This window comes from Gopherus evgoodei, chromosome 2, assembly GCF_007399415.2.
Source record: "Gopherus evgoodei ecotype Sinaloan lineage chromosome 2, rGopEvg1_v1.p, whole genome shotgun sequence".
Taxonomy (NCBI): Eukaryota; Metazoa; Chordata; order Testudines; family Testudinidae; genus Gopherus; species Gopherus evgoodei.
The window spans coordinates 96,410,936-96,431,200 of record NC_044323.1 but is presented as its reverse complement, the minus strand read 5'-3'; the positions used below and the strand labels follow the sequence as shown (position 1 = coordinate 96,431,200).

Genomic DNA, 20,265 nt, shown 5'->3' with positions numbered 1-20,265 from the left:
TCAATGGTGTTTCTTTAAAACAATGTAATTAGAGGGGTAAAGAAATTAAATCAATGGTCCAGATAGTGAAGCTAACATAGGAAGGTGCGGGCCTAGCTACCTGTATCCTAGGTCTGAATCACTTTAAGGGGCCATACACTCTTCATGGCCAATAGCAGTCCCTTTTGGGGTTATACTGATCTCCAACGTCTAGAGGGGAATGGCTGCTGCAAGCCGTTCCCTGGCAGACTTTCCACCACAGCTCTGGGCTTGAGATCACGCTAGTGAAAGTAGAATGAACCCAAGCTCAATCTGGCTCAATAATTATATTTAAATAACCACCTGAGATAACACTCTATGCAGAAGAGTTAAACTTGAAAACCATTACAGAGAACCCTCTTTATGGCTAGTAGCTCAGTGCTTAAGTAACAAATAGGTAAAAATATTTGGTGGTCAGCCAACAGCCGAAATTTGCGTCTTGTGTTTATGGAGGACAGGTCAACTCCACTGAGTTTTCTTGTGCGTTGCAGAGCTGAGGGACCTGGGGGAACAACCCATTTGCCCATTACTCAACAGTTCCTGCACACACTATGCTCTTTGTTCAAAACAAAACAAGTCCAACTAGTCAGGGCAGGGGATTTAGTGCTGGTGTTGAATGAAGGAGTGAAACACTTTGACTTAGGGGCTTTAACTTAGCACAGCATTTTATTAGAATGTAACTGGTAGTAGAATTTGGCTCTATTGAAATTAATGAGAATTTTGCCATTGTCTCAATGAGGCCAGGATTTTACTCGTATTCTTCAATATAAATAAAGTATAGGCTAAATTCTGCAGTCTCTACTCAATCAAAACTCCCATTGAGTCAAAGGAATTTTGTCTGAGTAAGATCTGAGTAGAAACTGCAAGACCTGTTCTAGTATTAACATGTCTATTGGCCAAATCATGAGGTCCTTATTTAGTTTTCATTGAGTCCTTCTTGAGAGAAAGCATCTGAATTCAGTGGGAGTTTCCACCAGTAAAAACAGCAAACACTGAGTACGCATCTCAGGATGTGGCCCGATAATAAAGAAGGTGCTCCTAAGTATGAGTAGATGGTTTACCTCCACGATATTCTGTGTTGTTACGCCAGTCATTGAGGTCTATTTCTGCAGTGCCTGCAATCACCAGCTCTAGCTCTCTGGCATCAAAAATAGAGACGAGCCTGGAGTCTACAACCTGAAACACAAACCATTCTTGAGCCCACTCTGGACTGAAGGTACAACAGATGCACTGTCTCAGAAAAACCCAGTCACGGCTCTGATGATTAGCTGCCTACTGTGACTAAGAGCGCAAGTCAGCAGTTAGATTCCAATCACCGGCTAATAAATCAGTTGCTCTTCTTTGTGAGTTTGCTGAGAATTTTAATTGTAAACTATGATAATCTATGAGGAGATTTGATCAGAATGGAACAGCAGAAAGAAAAGGAAATAGTTTGGCAGAGGACTTCTTCCTACCGCATCTCTTCTGAACAGTGATATTAATGGTCAACTGCATATTAGATTTGCAAAATATAGGGTATATTTTTTCTATATTACTTTTAGTCTGTGTCAGAATATGATTACAAGATAGCAGCCCTAATACTTCATGCTTGATTAAATTGAGGTTTATCTTCTTAATGGTATTAAAAAAAATCCTTCACAAACTGTACAGTACTGAGATGAACACAGAATATAGAGAGAAATATACAGCTTTTCTGCCTTTGTCAGTTCTTGCGGCGGTCAAGCACTTTAATGAATTCTGCCACAGTGAAACTCTTGGAGCCAGATCCTCAGCTGATGTAAATTGACATAGCTCCAATGACTTCAATGGAACAGTGCCCATTAACACAAGGTTGAAATCCAGCATTTTATATATTTGGGCTAGCCACAGTTTATAGTATAGGATGCTAGATGTCAAACCACCCTGTGATGAATTCCTTAGGGATATAGTATGTCTCACTATCTTTGGAAAGTTCTTCTCCTCAGTCATGTGTTCATTCTGTACTTCCTCACACTCCAACCCCCAACAGAAGAAGAAAATTTGGAACCCATATTTCACTACAGTATTTTATACAACATCTTTCAAAAAGCCTTTATTGCTTAGAACAGCCACTAGTGGCTAGGGGTCAGATTTTCAAAGGTACTTAGGTGCCTAATGATGCAGATACACGCCTATAGACATTTTCAAATGCGGCTGGGCAGCTTAGGAACCGAACTTCCATTGGAAACAATGGGAGTCAGACACCTAAACTGCATATGGCCTTTTGAAAATCCCAAATTGATCTGCATCATTAGAAGCCTGAATACCTTTGAAAATCTACCCTGAGGAGTCTTATAATCAACAATGGCCTCTGCTTGATATTGACTGGAAAATGGAACAAACCAAAAAACTGAAATAACCACAGAAGAAAAATCATTTTACAATTCTATATACTGAGTCTGATTCTCCTCTTGTCTGCCCTAGTTTTACTCCAATAAATTTGGATTTACAGCAAGGTAAGTGAGAGAAGAATCAGGCTCACTATGCTTTATAGACTGACATTTTTTCAAAGTTACCAAAGCCAATACCAACAGTTAATATTGTCGTAGCTCATTAGTCAACAAACTCAGCTTCTGGCCAGGACAGCATATGACATACACAAGGAAAGTGAAATGTGGTTTGACAGGACACATGCCAGAAATTCTTATTCTTTTTGAATGAAAGGAGACTTCTGTGGGGTACAGCTACCTAGGATAATGTCTTAGCAATTTTTTTTTGTTTCCTTGCTTGTGATCTTCAGTTCGCTGTGCCTCTGACTGGCAGGCATGAGTGGTGGAAAAGGCAAGAGTCCAGGAACTGACTATATTCTGTAGTCTGAGCAGATAGAGGATTTGTTCCTGATAGTCCTTGTATGGTACACAGCAGGGTGCACAAGGCTGGCAAGTAAAAGACTCATGTGGGTGCAAATGAGATCAAGTGCTAAGCCTATCCTGAGTTCCCCCTCCCTTACTTGCAAGTGTGCATGATGAAAAAGTGGCAGTATGTACACTTGTCTGAGGACACAAGGGCCTAAATGCTGTCCTCATCTTACCAGTGTGGTGCTTAGCTATGTGCAACTTTCTCTGCTTTACTTTTACTATGAGGTAGGACTATTGTTGTGACTGGATAGCAGTAATCTCATTAGTGCAGGTCAGGTTTACCTGTGCTTTTTCTTCCATTCATCATTTTTTATTGTGCAGGATCAAGTTCACATTCATCTACCTTCTCCCTTAATCACTAACATTAAACACATCAGCTCCTGATGCTACTACCCCTGCCTGCTAAGGTTTTGAGAATTCCATTCATTTCTAAACTTATCTTCCTAGCCACATCACAGTGCACTGATGTGGTATTGACAGTAGGTTACCCCTGTGCTTGTCACATTCAGATCATGAGTGGTGGATGGTGTGAGCAACTTTGTTACTTACTTCATAGAAGCCACGGACTAGAGCCTCTGTTTGCTGAACCACTCCCCGTTCCACACGCCACTTTACCATTCTCTCAATGTACTCCTTCTTGTTCTTTTCTGTCACCTGTGTGTTTGAACCCCCAGATTTCAGCTCTCTTTCTGTCACCTATCAAATAGAAATACATATTGGGGTAGCAATGCAGAGATCACCACATATTTCAAAATTCAAGGCAGGCTTTGCAAAACGGTGCGGCGCAAGCAAAATTTCTGCATTCCTATCAGTACATCGCATCATTACAGCTCACTCTATGTTGGTGTCTCTCCCATTCCCATCAGAAAAATTAAAGTAATTAGCAGGGGAAAAACATGTTCCAAATGGCATATGCAGATAATGATTCAGTTTCTTTGATTCACCGACATCACACTTGGTGAAGTGGGACACATCAAGGTGCCACGACTTTCTCTGCTCAGCCCCTCTTTCCAGCACAGGCTACAGCAGCCATAGAATCATGGAAGCATAGAATATCAGGGTTGGAAGGGACCTCAGGAGGTCATCTAGTCCAACTCCCTGCTCAAAGCAGGACCAATCCCCAACTAAATCAGCCTTGAGAATGCTCCAACTTCTTGTTCCAGCTTGCAGTGGTCCCCTAGAAACCACTGACCAACTGATCATAGTCAAAACATAGCTCACTTTTACCACACATGTTCATCCTGCCTTTCCCACCAACAGCTGCAGGGAGGGTGACTTAGGAGCCAGTCATGCCAGCTATATGCCTGCTGCAAACTTCCTAACCAGGGCAAAGGGAACAGGCCAGGACAGAGAATCCACCCCAGTGTTGAGCAAGTCAGACTGTCTCACAGAAGAAATGCAATTAGTTGGTTAACTGTTGGTTCAAAAACTTACCTGTTTCAGTTCAAAAGTTTTAATCTCATGTGACATGCTCCCTAGGCAACAATTGTTACTGTGAGTAAAAGCTAAGTGAAAGTGTATATCAATGGCTATAGAATTTCATAGCATCTTAAGGGTTAATTTCAGTTGGTTTGATTGCTGAAGTTTGAGGCAGACAAGAAGTGATTAGAAGGGATTAGCCTTAGGAACCTATGCAGTGAGCATATGATCTTTGGAAGATGTTGCAAAAATTATCTACTTTGTAATTAAACTAATTTCAAATTCACTCTAATAGATTACAAAAATTAAGAACAATTAAGTATTTATTTGCATGAACATTTAGTCTGTGGCAAACTGGGGTGTGAATCTACCCTGTTGCAGACAAACTGTCCATGTGGACCTTGCTGCCACGCATTTACACTTCATTAATGCACTCTGATCCAGTCCCATTCAGGCATGTGGCAATTCTCCAAAAAGGGCCATATTATTGGAGGTTAATGTACCCAACTCAGGGGCGGCTCTAGGCCCCAGCACGCCAAGTGCGTGCTTGGGGCGGCATGCCACGGGAGGCGCTCTGCCGGTCGCCGGGAGGGCGGCAGGCAGGGTGCCTTCGGCGGCATGCCTGTGGAGGGTCTGCTGCTCCCGCGGCTCCACCGAAGCTGCGGGACCAGTGGACCCTCCGCAGGCACGCCTGCGGGAGGTCGACCGGAGCTGTGGGACCGGCGAGCAGCAGAGCACCCCCTGCGGCATGACGCCGTGCTTGGGGTGGCAAAATGTCTAGAGCCACCCCTGACCCAACCTACACTCCCCCCACATCTCATATCCTTTCAAAGCTTATTTTATGTTCTTTTAGATGAAGTATGATAAGCAGCTGTCAAGTGGTGCCATGTGACTGTAGGTGAGGTGAAACAATGGTACCCAAAATGAGAAAGTGTCATTTTTTGCACAGTTCCAGAAACACTGCAACAAGACTACAACTACAGTTTTATTCTTTAAGTTAATTTCAACATCTTAATGTGGTGTTTATTGGTCAAACACCAATGTATGTCCAAGTGATAATGTATTAAAAGGTTTGTATTTGTTTTGCATGGGCAAGTATTTTTTTTTTTTTAACAGAAATGATGAAGCTGTGGCAACAATGCCATACATCAACATATTGCAATATACTAACATGAAATGTTTTCACATCACATATTCTTAATTGTCAGAGTGTGTCACAAGTGATTATAATAGTTTTCTATATTTTCAAATGAAATTTGCTGACCAGATGAGTTTTTATTGAAGGTTGTGCACCAGTAGCAGTAGATTGCGTGCCCACAGTTTGTACTGCATAGTGGGTAGACATAAATGTATGTGAATTCCTAATGTAATGCTTCTCCATTTGTACATACAATATAGTACATACAATGTAGTCTGCATATATAGGCAATTCAGCTGTAATTGTCTAAGTATGCAGTACTAATCTTTCAAATATTCTAGAAATTAGCTTTTTAATTCAGTGACATGCATAGGTCAGTATTAGTGTTAGAGATGACAATATACAGCTTCATATTGGGCTTCAATCAAAGTGCTCTAAAATGGTAATTTTGATACTAACATACAGATCTAATTTAGCATAAGTCTGTATATGTGTACAAAATGAAAAATGGTGATAGTGGTGGTGGAATGCTAACAATATAATAAATTTACCACTACAGAGAAATTACAGTATATGAAAACATTGAGCACACAAGCCCCTTAAAGTTTACATCAAAGAGAAAAAGACTCTTCACAAACTTTGAAAAATGTGTTATTTGTCAAGAAAATCAAAAGAATATAGAACTGTCAAAGCAATCAGTGGTGGACAGAATTCTGTGATGCTGGCAGCAGAAGTTAGGAGAGATAAACTGTATTGGTGGCTACTGGATAAGTTTTCTAGTTTAGATGATGTGCCACCAATACTCTTTCACAGGGGTTGCTTTCAGAAATACACAAGCAAGTTGAATGTTGCACATGTCAGAGTTTTACTGAACCCAGGGAAGAAAACAGATTCTGACTCTGATCAGAAAACATCATGTTCATCTGCTTCTATAGCCACCAGCACAAGTATGTCCTCCTGTGATTGTTTGCTTGTGAAAACCACACAAAAGCAATCAAGTCTTCTACAGATATTCAGTGCAATATGTCATCATCTTGTCTTTGATGTGCTACCTCCCTTAGATTAGTTGCTCTCAAATGTTCCTATTTTATTAAGTTTCTTGTCTTTCTTGTGTGGTTTGTGTGAATTCTCTGCAGTAACTCAGTTCCCATGTCATCCAACATCTCCCTGCAGATCATTGAGCAGACCTATCTGGTGGTAATCCAAGATCAATTGCCCAAATTAACAATCCTATCATAACATCCCCTCCATATACTTATCAAGCTTTGTCTTAAAGCCAGGAAAGTCTTTTGCCCCGACTACTTCCCTCGGAAGGCTGTTCCAGAACTTCACTCCCCTAATGGTTAGAAGCCTTCGTCTAATTTCAAGTCTAAACTTCCTAATATCCAGTTTATACCCATTCGTCCTCGTGCCTACATTAGTACTAAACTTAAATAATTCCTCTCCCTCCCTAACGTTAACCCCCCTGATATATTTATATAGAGCAAGCATATCCCCCCGCAGCCTTCTTTTGGCCAGGCTAAACAAGCCAAGCTCTTTGAGTCTCCTTTCATAAGGCAGTTTTTCCATTCCTCGGATCATCCTTGTAGCCCGTCTCTGAACCTGTTCCAGTTTGAATTCATCCTTCTTGTACATGGGACACCAGAACTGCACACAGTATTCCAGATGGGGTCTCACCAACGCCTTGTATAACGGTACTAACACCTCCTTATCCTTGCAGGAAATACCCCGCCTGATGCATCCCAAAATCGCATTTGCTTTTTTAACAGCCGTATCACATTGGCGACTCATAGTCATCCTGCTATCAACCAGCACCCCAAGGGCCTTCTCCTCCTCCGTCGCTTCCAACTGATGCGCCCCCAACGTATATCCAAAATTCTTATTATTAGTTCCTAAATGCATAACCTTGCACTTTTCACTATTGTATTTCATCCTGTTCCTATTACTCCAGTTAACAAGGTGGTTCAGATCTTCCTGAATAGTATCCCTGTCCTTCTCCGTGTTAGCAATACCCCCCAGCTTCGTGTCATCCGCAAACTTTATTAGCACATTCCCGCTCTTTGTGCCAAGGTCAGTAATAAAAAGGTTAAATAAGATCGGTCCCAAAACCGATCCTTGAGGGACTCCACTAGTGACCTCCTTCCAGCCTGACAATTCACCTTTCAATACGACCCTCTGGAGTCTCCCCTTTAACCAGTTCCTTATCCAACTAACAACTTTCGTATTCATTCCCATCTTTTGCAATTTGACTAACAGTTCCCCGTGCGGAACCGTGTCGAACGCCTTACTGAAATCTAGGTAAATTATATCTACCGCATTTCCTTTATCTAAGTAATCCGTCACCTTCTCAAAGAAGGAGATCAGATTGGTTTGGCACGATCTACCTTTAGTAAATCCGTGTTGCAATTCGTCCCAATTACCATTGACCTCTATGTCCTTGACTACTTTCTCCCTTAAAATTTTTTCCAAAACCTTGCATACTACAGACGTCAAGCTAACAGGCCTATAATTACCCGGATCACTTTTATTCCCTTTCTTAAAAATAGGAACTACATTAGCAATCCTCCAATCATACGGCACAACCCCCGAGTTTACCGACTGCTTAAAAATTTTCGCTAACGGGCTCGCAATTTCACGCGCCAGTTCCTTTAATATCCTCGGATGGAGATTGTCCGGGCCCTCCGACTTCGTCCCATCGAGCTGTTCAAGTACGGCCTCTACCTCAGTTGCGGTAATATCCACTTCCATATCCACATTCCCGTTTATCATCCCTCCATCATCCCAAGGTTCACTAGTCTTATTAAAAACTGAAGCAAAGTACTTGTTTAGATGTTGGGCCATGCCTAGGTTATCCTTGATCTCCATTCCATCCTCAGTGTATAGCGGCCCCACTTCTTCTTTCTTTGTTTTCTTCTTATTTATGTGGCTGTAGAACCTTTTACTATTGGTTTTGATTCCCTTTGCAAGGTCCAGTTCAATGCGGCTTTTAGCCTTCCTCACTTTATCCCTACACGTTCTGACCTCACCAAGGTAGCTTTCCTTGCTGATCCTGCCTTTCTTCCACTCCCTGTAAGCTGTCTGCTTTTGTCTAATCCCCTCTCTGAGTTGTTTGCTCATCCAGTTTGGCCTACGACTCCTGCCTATGGTTTTTTTCCCCTTTCTCGGGATGCAGGCTTCCGACAGTCTCCGCAGCTGCGACTTAAAGTAATTCCAGGCCTCCTCCGCATTCAAATCCACTAATTCCTCCGTCCAATCCACTTCCCTAACTAATTTCCTTAACTCTTTAAAATTAGCCCTCGAGAAGTCAAAAACCCTAATCCCAGATCTACATTTGTTTATCCTTCCATCTAGTTTGAACTGAATCAGCTCATGATCACTCGAACCAAGGTTGTCCCCTACCACCATTTCTTCTACGAGGTCCTCACTGCTCACCAACACCAAATCTAAAATGGCATCTCCTCTCGTAGGTACTTCAACTACTTGATGAAGAAATCCATCCGCTATCACATCCAGAAAAATCTGACCCCTATTATTCTTGCAAGTACTCGTCCTCCAGTCTATATCTGGAAAGTTGAAGTCCCCCATAATCACACATTTCCCCTTTGTGTTTACTTCATTAAAGACATTAAAGAGGTCTCTATCCATATCCCAATCAGATCCCGGCGGTCTGTAGCACACGCCAAGCACTATCTCAGGGGAAGCTCTAGTTGCTTTTTTACCCAATGTGATTTTCGCCCAGACAGACTCTGTCTTATCCATTCCATCGCTTCTTATTTCGCTACAGTTAATGTCATCATTGATGTACAAGGCTACTCCACCACCTTTGCCTTTCTTTCTGTCTTTCCTAAACAGCACATAGCCTTCAATACCCGTGCTCCAGTCATGAGTACTATTCCACCAGGTTTCAGTTATCCCTATAATATCCGGTTTCACTTCCTGCACTAGTAACTCCAGTTCCTCCATCTTGTTACCTAGACTCCTCGCATTAGTGTACAGGCCTTTTAATTTTTGGCGTTTGGCATCAGTGACATTCTTTCCCCCGTCGTGCAGAGACCTTTTACCACCAGCATCACCCGCTACTCTGGTTTCTCCACTATTCCTCCTTGGATCAAATCTTGGGACCACAAGGGTATCCCCTCTCACTTTGTTTACTTTCCTTTCCAGGTTACATTCCGGCGTGGAGATCTCCTGAACATCTCCCAACCATCTCCCCCAACTTCCTAGTTTAAAGCTCTCTTGATGAGGTCGGCGAGCCTCCATCCTAGAATTCTATTTCCCTCCTTGCTTAGATGAAGTCCATCCTGAGCGAACAGTCGTCTATCCGTAAACGCTTCCCAGTGACCGTACATCCCAAGTAGAAAGACTCCAGAGGGGTATGTTGATTTCAAATGGAATTACACCCCTTCAGGCTGGTTGAAATCTCATCCATGAAGGAGACAGTAATATAGACATCAGCATAGAGAGCATTGATGGAAAAGTACCTTCTTTTTAATGGCTACAGTGGTATTTGAAGAACAGTTTGCAGATAGTTCAGCCTCACAAGAAATATCACTGACCAATGGGAAAGAAAAGTCACTTATTCTACCCAGGTAATCAGAGACTCTTATGCAATGTGCAGTATTTGAAAAACCTAGAATACATCCAGAACCAATTCATGATAAAAAAACTGAAAAAAAACCCCTCGTCACCTATAAATGAACAATGTCTGAGATCTCTCCTGGAGTCTCTTACGACTACTACTTTATAAAGTCCTACCAATACCAAATTGCATTGATATTGTTCACACTCATGTGATTCCATTTTGGTCTAGTTTCAAGCACAAGCTTGCAACAAAGAAAGAGCATCTACACAGAAATTGCTATGTACCTGTTGTGGATGAAGAACAATTGGAGCAATTTGTGACAGGTGCACTTGATTCTGATGGGACACATAGCTTCTTCAGCCTAGTCAAGAACTCAGTCATCAAAACATTTGCAGACATGGCCAAGAAGACCAAATTTAAATTTGACAATTGAGGGACACTCACAGCAGCGATCAATCCAGCAATTGTTTTCCACAGAGTCCTGCCCTTAACAAGATGGAGATGATGTTTCAATGGCAACTGTTCTTTGTCACTGAAGAGGACAGGTGCCTGTGTTCTTCCATGCTGATGGAACAATGAGAACAACAGACAAAGCTGAATTAGGGCATCAGCTGGAAGTTCAAGCTGAAAGAATCCATCAGCTAAGAGAATGCAACTAGGGATATGTCTACACAGCAAAGAAAAACCCACGGCTGGCTCATCCACAAGGTCCTAGAGCCTGGACTCCAGTCCAAGCCTGAAGTCTACACAGCAATGAAACAACCCTGCAACCTGAGCCCTGTGAGCTGACTTAGTTGGCACAGATCAGCAGTGGATTTTTCTTTGCTGTGTAGACACATGCAAAAAAACCACTGTGTACATCAAAGATGCCAACACTGTGATACAAATGATGGCTGGAGATAAATTCCATACATTCAGTGTATTGGCTGCTGAGTACTTGAGGCAGGTCCTAAAAGGATTTGAGAAAGCTAATTCTGTAATCAGAGTCTTTGACATATGACAACAGTAACTCTTTTAAAACTGCAGAAAGACAGCACTGGACATGGTCTAAGGTTAGACGCAAAAAATATCAGGTGATTGGTGGACACCCTTTGCCGCCATGAAAAAAGTTTCTAAATATGGCATCCAATAGCAGTCACTTGTAAAATTCCTCTGTGAATATATGGTTCAAAATGCACCTTCTTGTTGGAGGCTTTTACAATGGGGAAGTAGAAAAGTCCATCACCAGTGGGGTGTTGAAGTCCAAGACTTGTATAGTACTCAAGAGAAAGCAGATACAATGATGCCTCTGCATGCTATATGTGCTAATATGGCTTTTAGGCCTCCTGGTGTCAAAGTAACCATAGTAATTAGGTCACTTGACACAGAAGGTTTGGTTCTTGTGGTTCACTACTTTTCAAAAATGGAACACATATATAGCATGTAGATTGAAAGAGGCACCATTATCAGCACAACTGACAAGTGTTGCTTCATACCTGTGCATGCAATTTGTGACGCACTCACTCCTGACTTCTGCAACATACTTCCTGATGTGTCATCCCTATTTAGTACTGGGAAAAAAAATCTGTGTTTGATGCTGTCAAAACAAATGCTCCAGAGGTCTTGCCAAATTGGGAGAGAGTGACAGACAAGCTGCAATTTCTGCAGCAAGGAAATTGTTGGCAGCGATGTATGACCAGCATAAGAAAGAAAAGGACACCTATAGAAATCTGAATAGTTTGCATCTCAATCTAGCCATCAAAAAGGACAAGTCACTGGGCAAACTCCCACCAGGTGAGGACAGTTTTGAAGAGCATGTCTAAAGAGCATATTGGCAAACAAAGATTTGGATGTCTTTGCACATAGGTGAACAAGATATTGGATCACCACTGCAACATGGATGGAAAAATGTGGATGATGAACTACTTCCTGTATTCTTCAAGGGCCCAGTGGCTTCTGAGCTTCTACAAGACTTTATTTGTGCCTGTACCAGTAGGGGCCCACTGCACAATCAACTGTGTCTATACTCAGAACAATCTTCCCTGCACAAAACTGTGTACATGCCAAAGCAATGGAGACCACACACTCTCAAAAGAGACCATAATGGTGAACAAGATGAATATGACGTTGACTAGAAATGTCACCAGCTCTACTACAGTTCAATTATACTTGTTCAATTCATTATTCTATTTTGTTTCACCCTTTAGATAGTTGTCATAATGCTTTGAGGTCACAAAGAAATCCAACTTTATGTTTTGCAATAATACATAGAGTCATTAATCTAACAGAAACTAATGCAAACATTTCAAAGTTTTAATTGTGGAATGTATTATTGTTTATCCTGTTTCTATGGTAATGGCACCACTTGTCAGTGTCATATCATACGTCATCTTAAAGTAGACAGAATAAGCTTTCCAATGATGTATTATGTGCACGTGTATAGAGAGGGTACATTAAATCAACAAATCATGATGTTGGCTACTCACCTGATTTCAAATAGGACTACATGAAAACACATTAACAAACTGTTAATGTACATCATTAGGGTTCACATAGACAGTCTGCGGAAGGCTAGTGCAAGTAGATTCACACCCCAGCTTGCCACAAACCATATGTTTGAGTAGACAAGCCCTAAAAAAAATGATTTAGAAAGCAATGGAACCTCCTTATGCCCTTTTCAGTTTTCTGCTGCCATAGCAGTAATGTCTACTATAGATAATAAATGGGCTGCATACATGATTTATATGTTTATTAGTCCAAGAGATTGCATACAAAGCATATATAATATGATCTTCATTATTCTGCCCACTAACAGGGACGTACAGTAGCATCATGAATTATGGAAACACTTGATGATTCATCCAAGCTCAAGCTTTAATGAGAAGCAGTGAGAGCAAGTAAGGGTAACCAGGGTAAAGTTAGACATAATGGGCTAGATTCTCAGCTGGTGTACATGGACTCCAATGGGGCTGCACTCATTTACACCAGCTGAGACTTTGGCCCCAGGGCTCAATTTCATCCCTGAAGATAGTGCATAGTTGTGATAGATTCATGAAAGCCCCTGTTCAGCAAAGCAGTTATGCACATCTAGCTTTAAGCAAGTACTTGAGCCCCATTGTCTCAAATCTCTTGCAGGATTTCCCAAAACATGCAGCCTTCCTGATTATTGATTTCTTCAGCTTCTTATTATTTCTATATAGTATACTCCCGTTTATCTGAATCTTCATTATCTGATCCTCTGTATTATCTGATTCCCTTCCTTGTCCCTCATGTATCTAAGCTGATGAGCAGAGACCCCTGGGCTGAACTGCAATGAGGAGGACAAGCCCCTGGACAAGGGGGAAGCCACCCTGCTGCTGAATGTGCAGAGAACCCTTGGGAGTGAGTGAACAGAGCTGTGACAGCAGAGCTGCAGAGGGACTTGTGTGCTGCCACAGGGACAGTGACACAATTCCTGCAGGTGCAGGGCGCAAGAAAGACCGCAGTCTTGGCGGGGTAGAGCTGAGTCCCAGGCTGCGCACAAATGTCCCTTTTAGATTTTGTTTGCCCTATCCATCCTTTGAGATGCAGCTCCCAAATATTAATAGAGCTACCACTGTCATTTACACTTTGGTAAAGTATTCACCCACTCTTTAAACGATCCAACAACTCTTCAAAGTTTGGACTCATCTGTGAGTAATACATAATTCCAGGTTTCATTCTTCCATTTCCTAAACTTTCTTGTCCACAAGATCTTTGTTGTTTGACCATATTCTTTTAAACACAGGTTTTTAGGCAACCAGTCCACAATTTTCAGTCTTCTAATTTTGCTAGCCAAATTCTTGGGACTCTCTGCTAGATCGTTTGCCACTTGTCTGCTTGAATGGTATCTAGCTAACACAGAAGTTATTCTTAAATACTGAATATCAGGCCCTCAACATTTGCTTCCTCCCATGACCAGCTTTGGGCCTGATCCTAAAACCCATTAAAGTCAATGAGAGTCTTCTCGTGGATTTATCATGTAACATTTATATTGAGGTAGCACCTAGAGGCCAACCTGATTGGGGCCTCAATGTGCTTGATGCTATACAAACATTCCGAAAATGACAGTCCCTGCCCCCAAATCCTTAAAATCTAAAAGGAGATTAGGGCCAGATTCTGATGCTCTTATTCAAAATGAAAGTCACCTTACTCCATCAGTAATCCCAGTGAAGTCAATGGGTCTGCTTGTGAAGTAAAGTACTAGTCAACGTGAGTAATGGTATCAGAATCTGGCCCTAAGCTGTTCATCTGTTTTAGTACTATCATATATCTTGATCTTTTCTTTTAAAACCCATCTCATTTGTAGCATGCAACAAAATTCCACTTAATGATATTCATCTTCTTTTTGCAAAGAGCGTAATTCTAGGTAGCGAGCTACACCAGTTGTGCTCTCAGATGACTGAGCACAACTCCCATTGATATTTTCACTTACCTTCATTGTCTACTACTATAAATATACATGTAACTCATCTGTCTGTACAGTGTATCTGCATAACTTTGTCTGTCTACGTCTTTACGCATTAGTTTTAAATTGCCATTTCTGCCAGAGCAATCACTGCATCATCATTTGCATGTCATGCAAAATTTTGCTCAAAGTCAAGAAAACAGTTGAGGGTTGGGCTGTGTAGAATAATATTATCCCTTCTGAAGAGGCTCCAATCCTTGTAATTCCTTATCTTGTCCCCTGGATTCCATTTTTGACTCTTGTCCTTCCTTGCTCCCCCTCTTTCCCTTGTCATTAGTCTCTACCCTCTATTTCCTTTCCACAGAGTTCAACCTCAACCTTGAAAATACCCTTCTGCAGGCTCTTCTGCTTCCAAGATCCTTATTGCTGACCCTACTCTTTACTCCTGCTGCCAGACTTTCCCTGCTCCAACTCTATTCTTGATCTCCTCCAGCCTGGCTTATGCCCTTGCTACTTCCCTGGAAAGTCACAGGGAAAATATTTTACTTTGATCTCTCTGCTGCCTTTGAGACTACCAGTCAAACCCTCATCCTGAACTTTCTCCTTTCCCTCAGCTTTGACACTTCTTTAGCCTTCAGCATCTCCTTTGGTGGCTCTTAATCTTGCCCTTAACTCCCCACTGATTTCTCCTAGGGCTCTGTTCTCTCCTGCTTTTTTCTAGGCAACTTCATTCATGCTCACAGTGTTACCTACTGTCTCCATGCTGATGACTCCCAAATCTACCTCTCTATCTTCATCTTTCCCTTTTTGTACAGTCTACCATCTCCAACTGTTCTTCCTACATCTCCTCTTTGATGTCCCACCACTATCTCATTGGGCCAAATTCAATTGGGTCATATATGGTGGTGTAAAATACACAGATTATGCTCTCATTTACAAAAGTGTAAATGTAAAGTAACTCCACTGAAATCAACAGTGCTCTTCTGAATTTATATTGGTGTAACTCAAAGCTAAATTTGGCCTCATGCCTAAGTTGGTTAAACAAACAAACACACACAAAAACAAAACAAACAATCAAGTATAAGTGGCAGAAGCATAATTACTGGGGGTGCATAACTAAGGGTAATTTACATGCCCAGTGTGCAGAAGGAAGTGAGGATAGGAGGAATAGCAACTAAAAGGAAAGTGCAAGGCAAAGTAGTGATGAGGGTTGCCATACCATACACCACCTATTATTTGTTCCCCCCATCCTTTCAGTCACAACAACATGTAAATTACATCCTCTGTCCACATTGACCGAATAACAAATCTGTCTGAATTACACTCTAGAAAGAGGCGGTATATTCCACTTTAGAGAATTCCTTCTGTTCATCAATGTGTGACTGACAAGGCCTGTAGGGAAGCCAGGGCTGGTATTGTACACGGTAGACTCTGAGAATAACTGTGTGCGTTGAAATAGATGGCTTATAAGAAACAAAAGGTAAGAGATGAAAATGGCATTGAAAAGGTTAAAGGAATTTACTATGAATCTGTTCAAACAGAATGATGTTGTTGTGTTTGACTATGTCAGTTTCAAATCTGTTTTCAAACTCTGTAATGGTTTGTCACATAGCCATACTCACCTGTCCAAACACCTCCTCATTCACTGTGAAAGTGAGATCCAGGATATCAGTGATGTTGTTATCCTTCATCCACTGCAAGCTCTGATGAAACTCCTCATCCAGGTACTCCAAGTCACTTAAATCACACGGCCTAATTGTACAGCAAGACAGAGAAACCACGAGGAAGATATAACCTTATGTGTACCAGGATGATGGTTTATTGCTCAGAGCATGTACAGTGTTTTCTTATGACAAAGCTCTGACAAAAGCTGATGCCCTTTTGACTTTATACCGACACCTTTTGTTAAAACACCAAACTCAAAGTGCATGGACTGCAGAACATTAAATATCAGTAAAAGGGAATGACGTGCATTTTAAAAGCTTATTAAAAGAGACATCACTGCAAATTCAGATTAATCCTCACAGACTTTAAGGTCAGAAGGGACCATCATGATAATCTAGTCTGACTTCCTTCATATTGCAGCCACAGAACCTCCTCCACTACTCCTGTAATAGACCCCTAACCTCTGGCTGAGTTACTGAAGTCCTCAAATCATGATTTAACCAACCATTTCAGCTAAACATTCCTCTGAGTCTGAGTCTGTCGATATATATCAGTTCATTCAACTGAATCTTGGTATATTTTGTGTGGCTTTTCTTATTGCATAAAATTGATTAAAGAGCAATAGACCAGCCGTTAAAACATCAAAACATTTCAATGAGCATTAAAAGTAATACCTTACTGGGCATCGCCTGGTTGTCATTATGTATGACAGCTGAGCAAAACCCACAAGAAACCTGTAATGCTTTTAACATATTAACAGTTTGGGAGGGGGTATCGCTCAGTAGTTTGTACATTGGCCTCCTAAACCCAGGGTTGTGAGTTCAGTCCCTGAAGGGACCATTTAAGGCAAAAATCTGTCTGGGGATTGGTCCTGCTCTGAGCAGGGGCTTGGACTGGATGACCTCCTGAGGTCCCTTCCAACCCTATATTCTGTGATTAAACATAACTAACAAATGCTTACACTGAAAAAGTTCCAAATAATGGAGCGTGGGCAATTATAGTTTTTCCAGTGACATGCAAGATAACTCATTTTGTTTAGAGAAAAGAATTGTTTCTCTGTGGACTCTCTAATTAAACATGCTTTTCAGTGACCCATACCCCATTTAAAAGGTTCGGACTGCATTTTCCTAATATTAAAATGTAGGAATGTGGACCAATATTTTCAAAAGTGGGTGCTTAACTCCAATGCCTTTTAGCCCTTTAATCAACATTGTTAATATTAAAGAAGGGCACAGTCTGGGGTGGGGGGGAAGGAAATGATTAAATCTCCCTCCCATCAACCCAAAAAAAAACCAGTTGAAGAACTTGAAAACTAAGGTCCCAGTCCTGCAATGAGCTCCACAAGGATTTGTTTCTGCAGAGATCACGGCAGGATCAAGGATCAAGGATCTCTGCTGATTGCATTCATATACTTACAGCCTCAGTAGTGCTTTATAGAATGGCCTCGTGAAGAAAGCGTCAAGAAGGTACTGATGAATGAGAGCAAGGCCAAGGATACGACCACTGAACTTGAACCTAGGATACAAATAACACATAGTAAATGATGTGTAACTCAGAACATACCAATGTAGGAGCTTATATATATATATATATATATATATATATATATATATATATATATATATATATATATATATATATATATTGCCCCAAACTGGGCTTTAAGAGGTTAATAAAGCCCTACGGAGGCTACACAGGAGGCAACCAATCAGAGAAGGGCTGAAGGGAACAGCCAATCAGGGTCAAGCAGGCCCATATAAAAAGGGATCCGCAGGGCTGAGAGCCCGGGGAGGAAGGACTGTGTTTCTGGAGGGCTGAGAGAACTGCCAGCACCCTGGACAGAGAAGTGCGAGCAGGGACCGGGGGAGCGAGAGATAGCTCCTAGCTGGCTACTGGGGTTTGCAGGTTGAGAGCCTGAGGCAAGGGCAAAGAGGATGCTGGGGCCATGAGGAAGTGGGCAGACAATTTGCTTCAGTTGCTACTAAAGGAAGTGACTGAACTGCAGACTGCAGGTCCCCCGAAGGGGAGAGCACAGTGTGTGTGGCATGGCTAGAGGGCTGCGTTGCTAAAGAGGACGCCCCGGTCCTTGGAGAGATGTGGGTCCTAGAGCAGGAGAGATGGCGGCGAGGCACCACCTGAAGAGGGTGCACTAATATGCAGAGCTAATTTCCAGGACAGCCAGCAGGAGGTGCCACAGTGATGAATCCTGTCATACCACTCATCATAACAGATTAAGGTCCCCCACACAGAAAGCAAACTTTTATTGAGAAACAGTTGTGGTTTTAGCTCCTATGGTTGCAGTGAAAACTTTCCAAACATGAACTGTGTGTCACTGATGCAAAACTAACACAGAGCTGTCTTCCTGAGTCTGCAGACAGACTGAAACAACAGCTTTAAGAGATGTTAACAGTCCCATTCATCTTAGTAAAGTGTGAACTTTTAGGCATAACAATGGCACTTTAACAGCCAGATTTCCAAATAATTCATGTGCACAATTACTGCAATTCTGTGCTCAGATCAGGCAAGTATATGTGCAAATGGCAAACAACAAAAATAGCAGCGGTCCTAAAAGTGCCCTGAATCCCTTTGTCCCACTGAGATGCTGAATGCAGTATTAACTTCACAAACTAAATGTTAAGTTATTATATAAGGCAGACATTCTTCCCTTGATCTTTGAATAAGCCTCCCACTGTTATCAGTTGAAGATCTGCTGTGACTCAGCATGATAGCCCCCTAGTGTAGATGCAGCCATCAGAAGTTCTGTTGGTGTAGCAACACTACCTCCCTGAAGGACATTAGCAAGAGACACATTCTTCCACTGACATAACTGCATCTGCACCGGGGGTTTGGTCGGCATAGCTATGTCAATCAGGAGTGATTTTTTCCCCGCACCCCTGACCACGTAGCTAAACCAATATAACTTTCAAGTGTAAACCAAGACTAATATTATGATTTGAGCCCCTGAGACAGTCTATATCCCAGTTTTCTACAAATTGCTCAGGATTCCCATATCTAGTTTAAACAGATGCAATAATGTGGCAGCAATACATAGTTCTTTCAGCCAACTAGATTATAAATAAAATGAAATGGTATTTGACAATAAATGGAAATGACACTGATGCTGTGGTAAAACGCACATGCCCTTATGAAAAAGTAATACTATTTTAGTGTATGTTAAATAGTTTGCTTTTTAATCTGGTAACTCCTCTGTACTGTGAAAATGCTGGTGGTCTTAGATGGACTAGAGGACAGAGACAAACATGAGTGTGTATATCATGCTGAAGTCCACTGGGCATTATGGTTAGAATGGCCTGGGAGACAGGAAACCTGAGTTTTAGTAATTGATTTGCTGTGTGACCTTGGCCAGACCATTTCCCTTCTTTGTGCCACTTTCCTTCCTGTAAAATGGGGATCATAAAGTTTATCTACCTTTGTAAAGTACTCTTAAGACCAAGTCATTTTACATTACCAGACAATAAATGGCAGTAAAAATGTTTGTTCACCACTAACCTGGGTCTGACTTTAATCAGTGACCTAGATGTGAAAGACTGTAATTTTAATAACTATCCCTGCAAACTGGTAATGACGTTCATGCATGTCAGAACAATCTAGTTATAAAAATCTGAGTTACTTTGTGTATATGTCTTGTGTTTTGGTGTATGATGATAATCTGCTGCATCTCTACTCTTTAATACGTAACCTCCCACCCATTCCAGCTTTAGAACCTTGCTTTTGGAGGGAAAAATGTATGACTGATTTCACAATGGGAAATTTTTATTTTAAAAAAGAAGCTGCTTATCAGTCCAAAAGAAAAAAATAAAACTTAAATGTGAACACTCTAAGCATAAGGTGCTTTGAATTGATTGACATCCTAGTAAAATTGTACAGCACCGAAAAAAAAAACATCAAAAGCAAGAAACCGTTCCTTCCACTCCAGGGAAAAGCACACCAATCCCTTTTGCACACGAATGATACATATGCCTTGCTGTAATAAAAGCAGCAATGAATATCTGTTCAGTCAACTCTCATGGGATAGAACAAGTGCTTAGTCTGTCAAATGGGGCACAGAATGACAGTGGTCCCAGTTAGCATTTACATCTCCACAGGAGCCGCCTGTGTGTCCCCTGCTGCCAAAAGTAGGCACATATGGTATATAGCTAAC

The 20,265-nt window shown here is 41.5% G+C and overlaps 1 protein-coding gene across 3 annotated transcripts in view; it reads right to left on the bottom strand.

Moving 5' to 3' along the window:
* The window catches only part of HECW1 (HECT, C2 and WW domain containing E3 ubiquitin protein ligase 1), a 394,082-nt gene that overhangs the window by 10,777 nt on the left and 363,040 nt on the right, over positions 1 to 20,265 (bottom strand). For all 3 annotated transcript variants that reach the window (XM_030551407.1, XM_030551408.1, XM_030551409.1), the window contains 4 exons: positions 17,520 to 17,618; positions 16,061 to 16,190; positions 3,444 to 3,590; positions 1,080 to 1,194 (listed from right to left, as the gene is read on the bottom strand). In XM_030551407.1, coding sequence (XP_030407267.1) covers positions 1,080 to 1,194; positions 3,444 to 3,590; positions 16,061 to 16,190; positions 17,520 to 17,618 — 491 coding nt within the window. The remainder of the gene's footprint in view (positions 1 to 1,079; positions 1,195 to 3,443; positions 3,591 to 16,060; positions 16,191 to 17,519; positions 17,619 to 20,265) is intronic.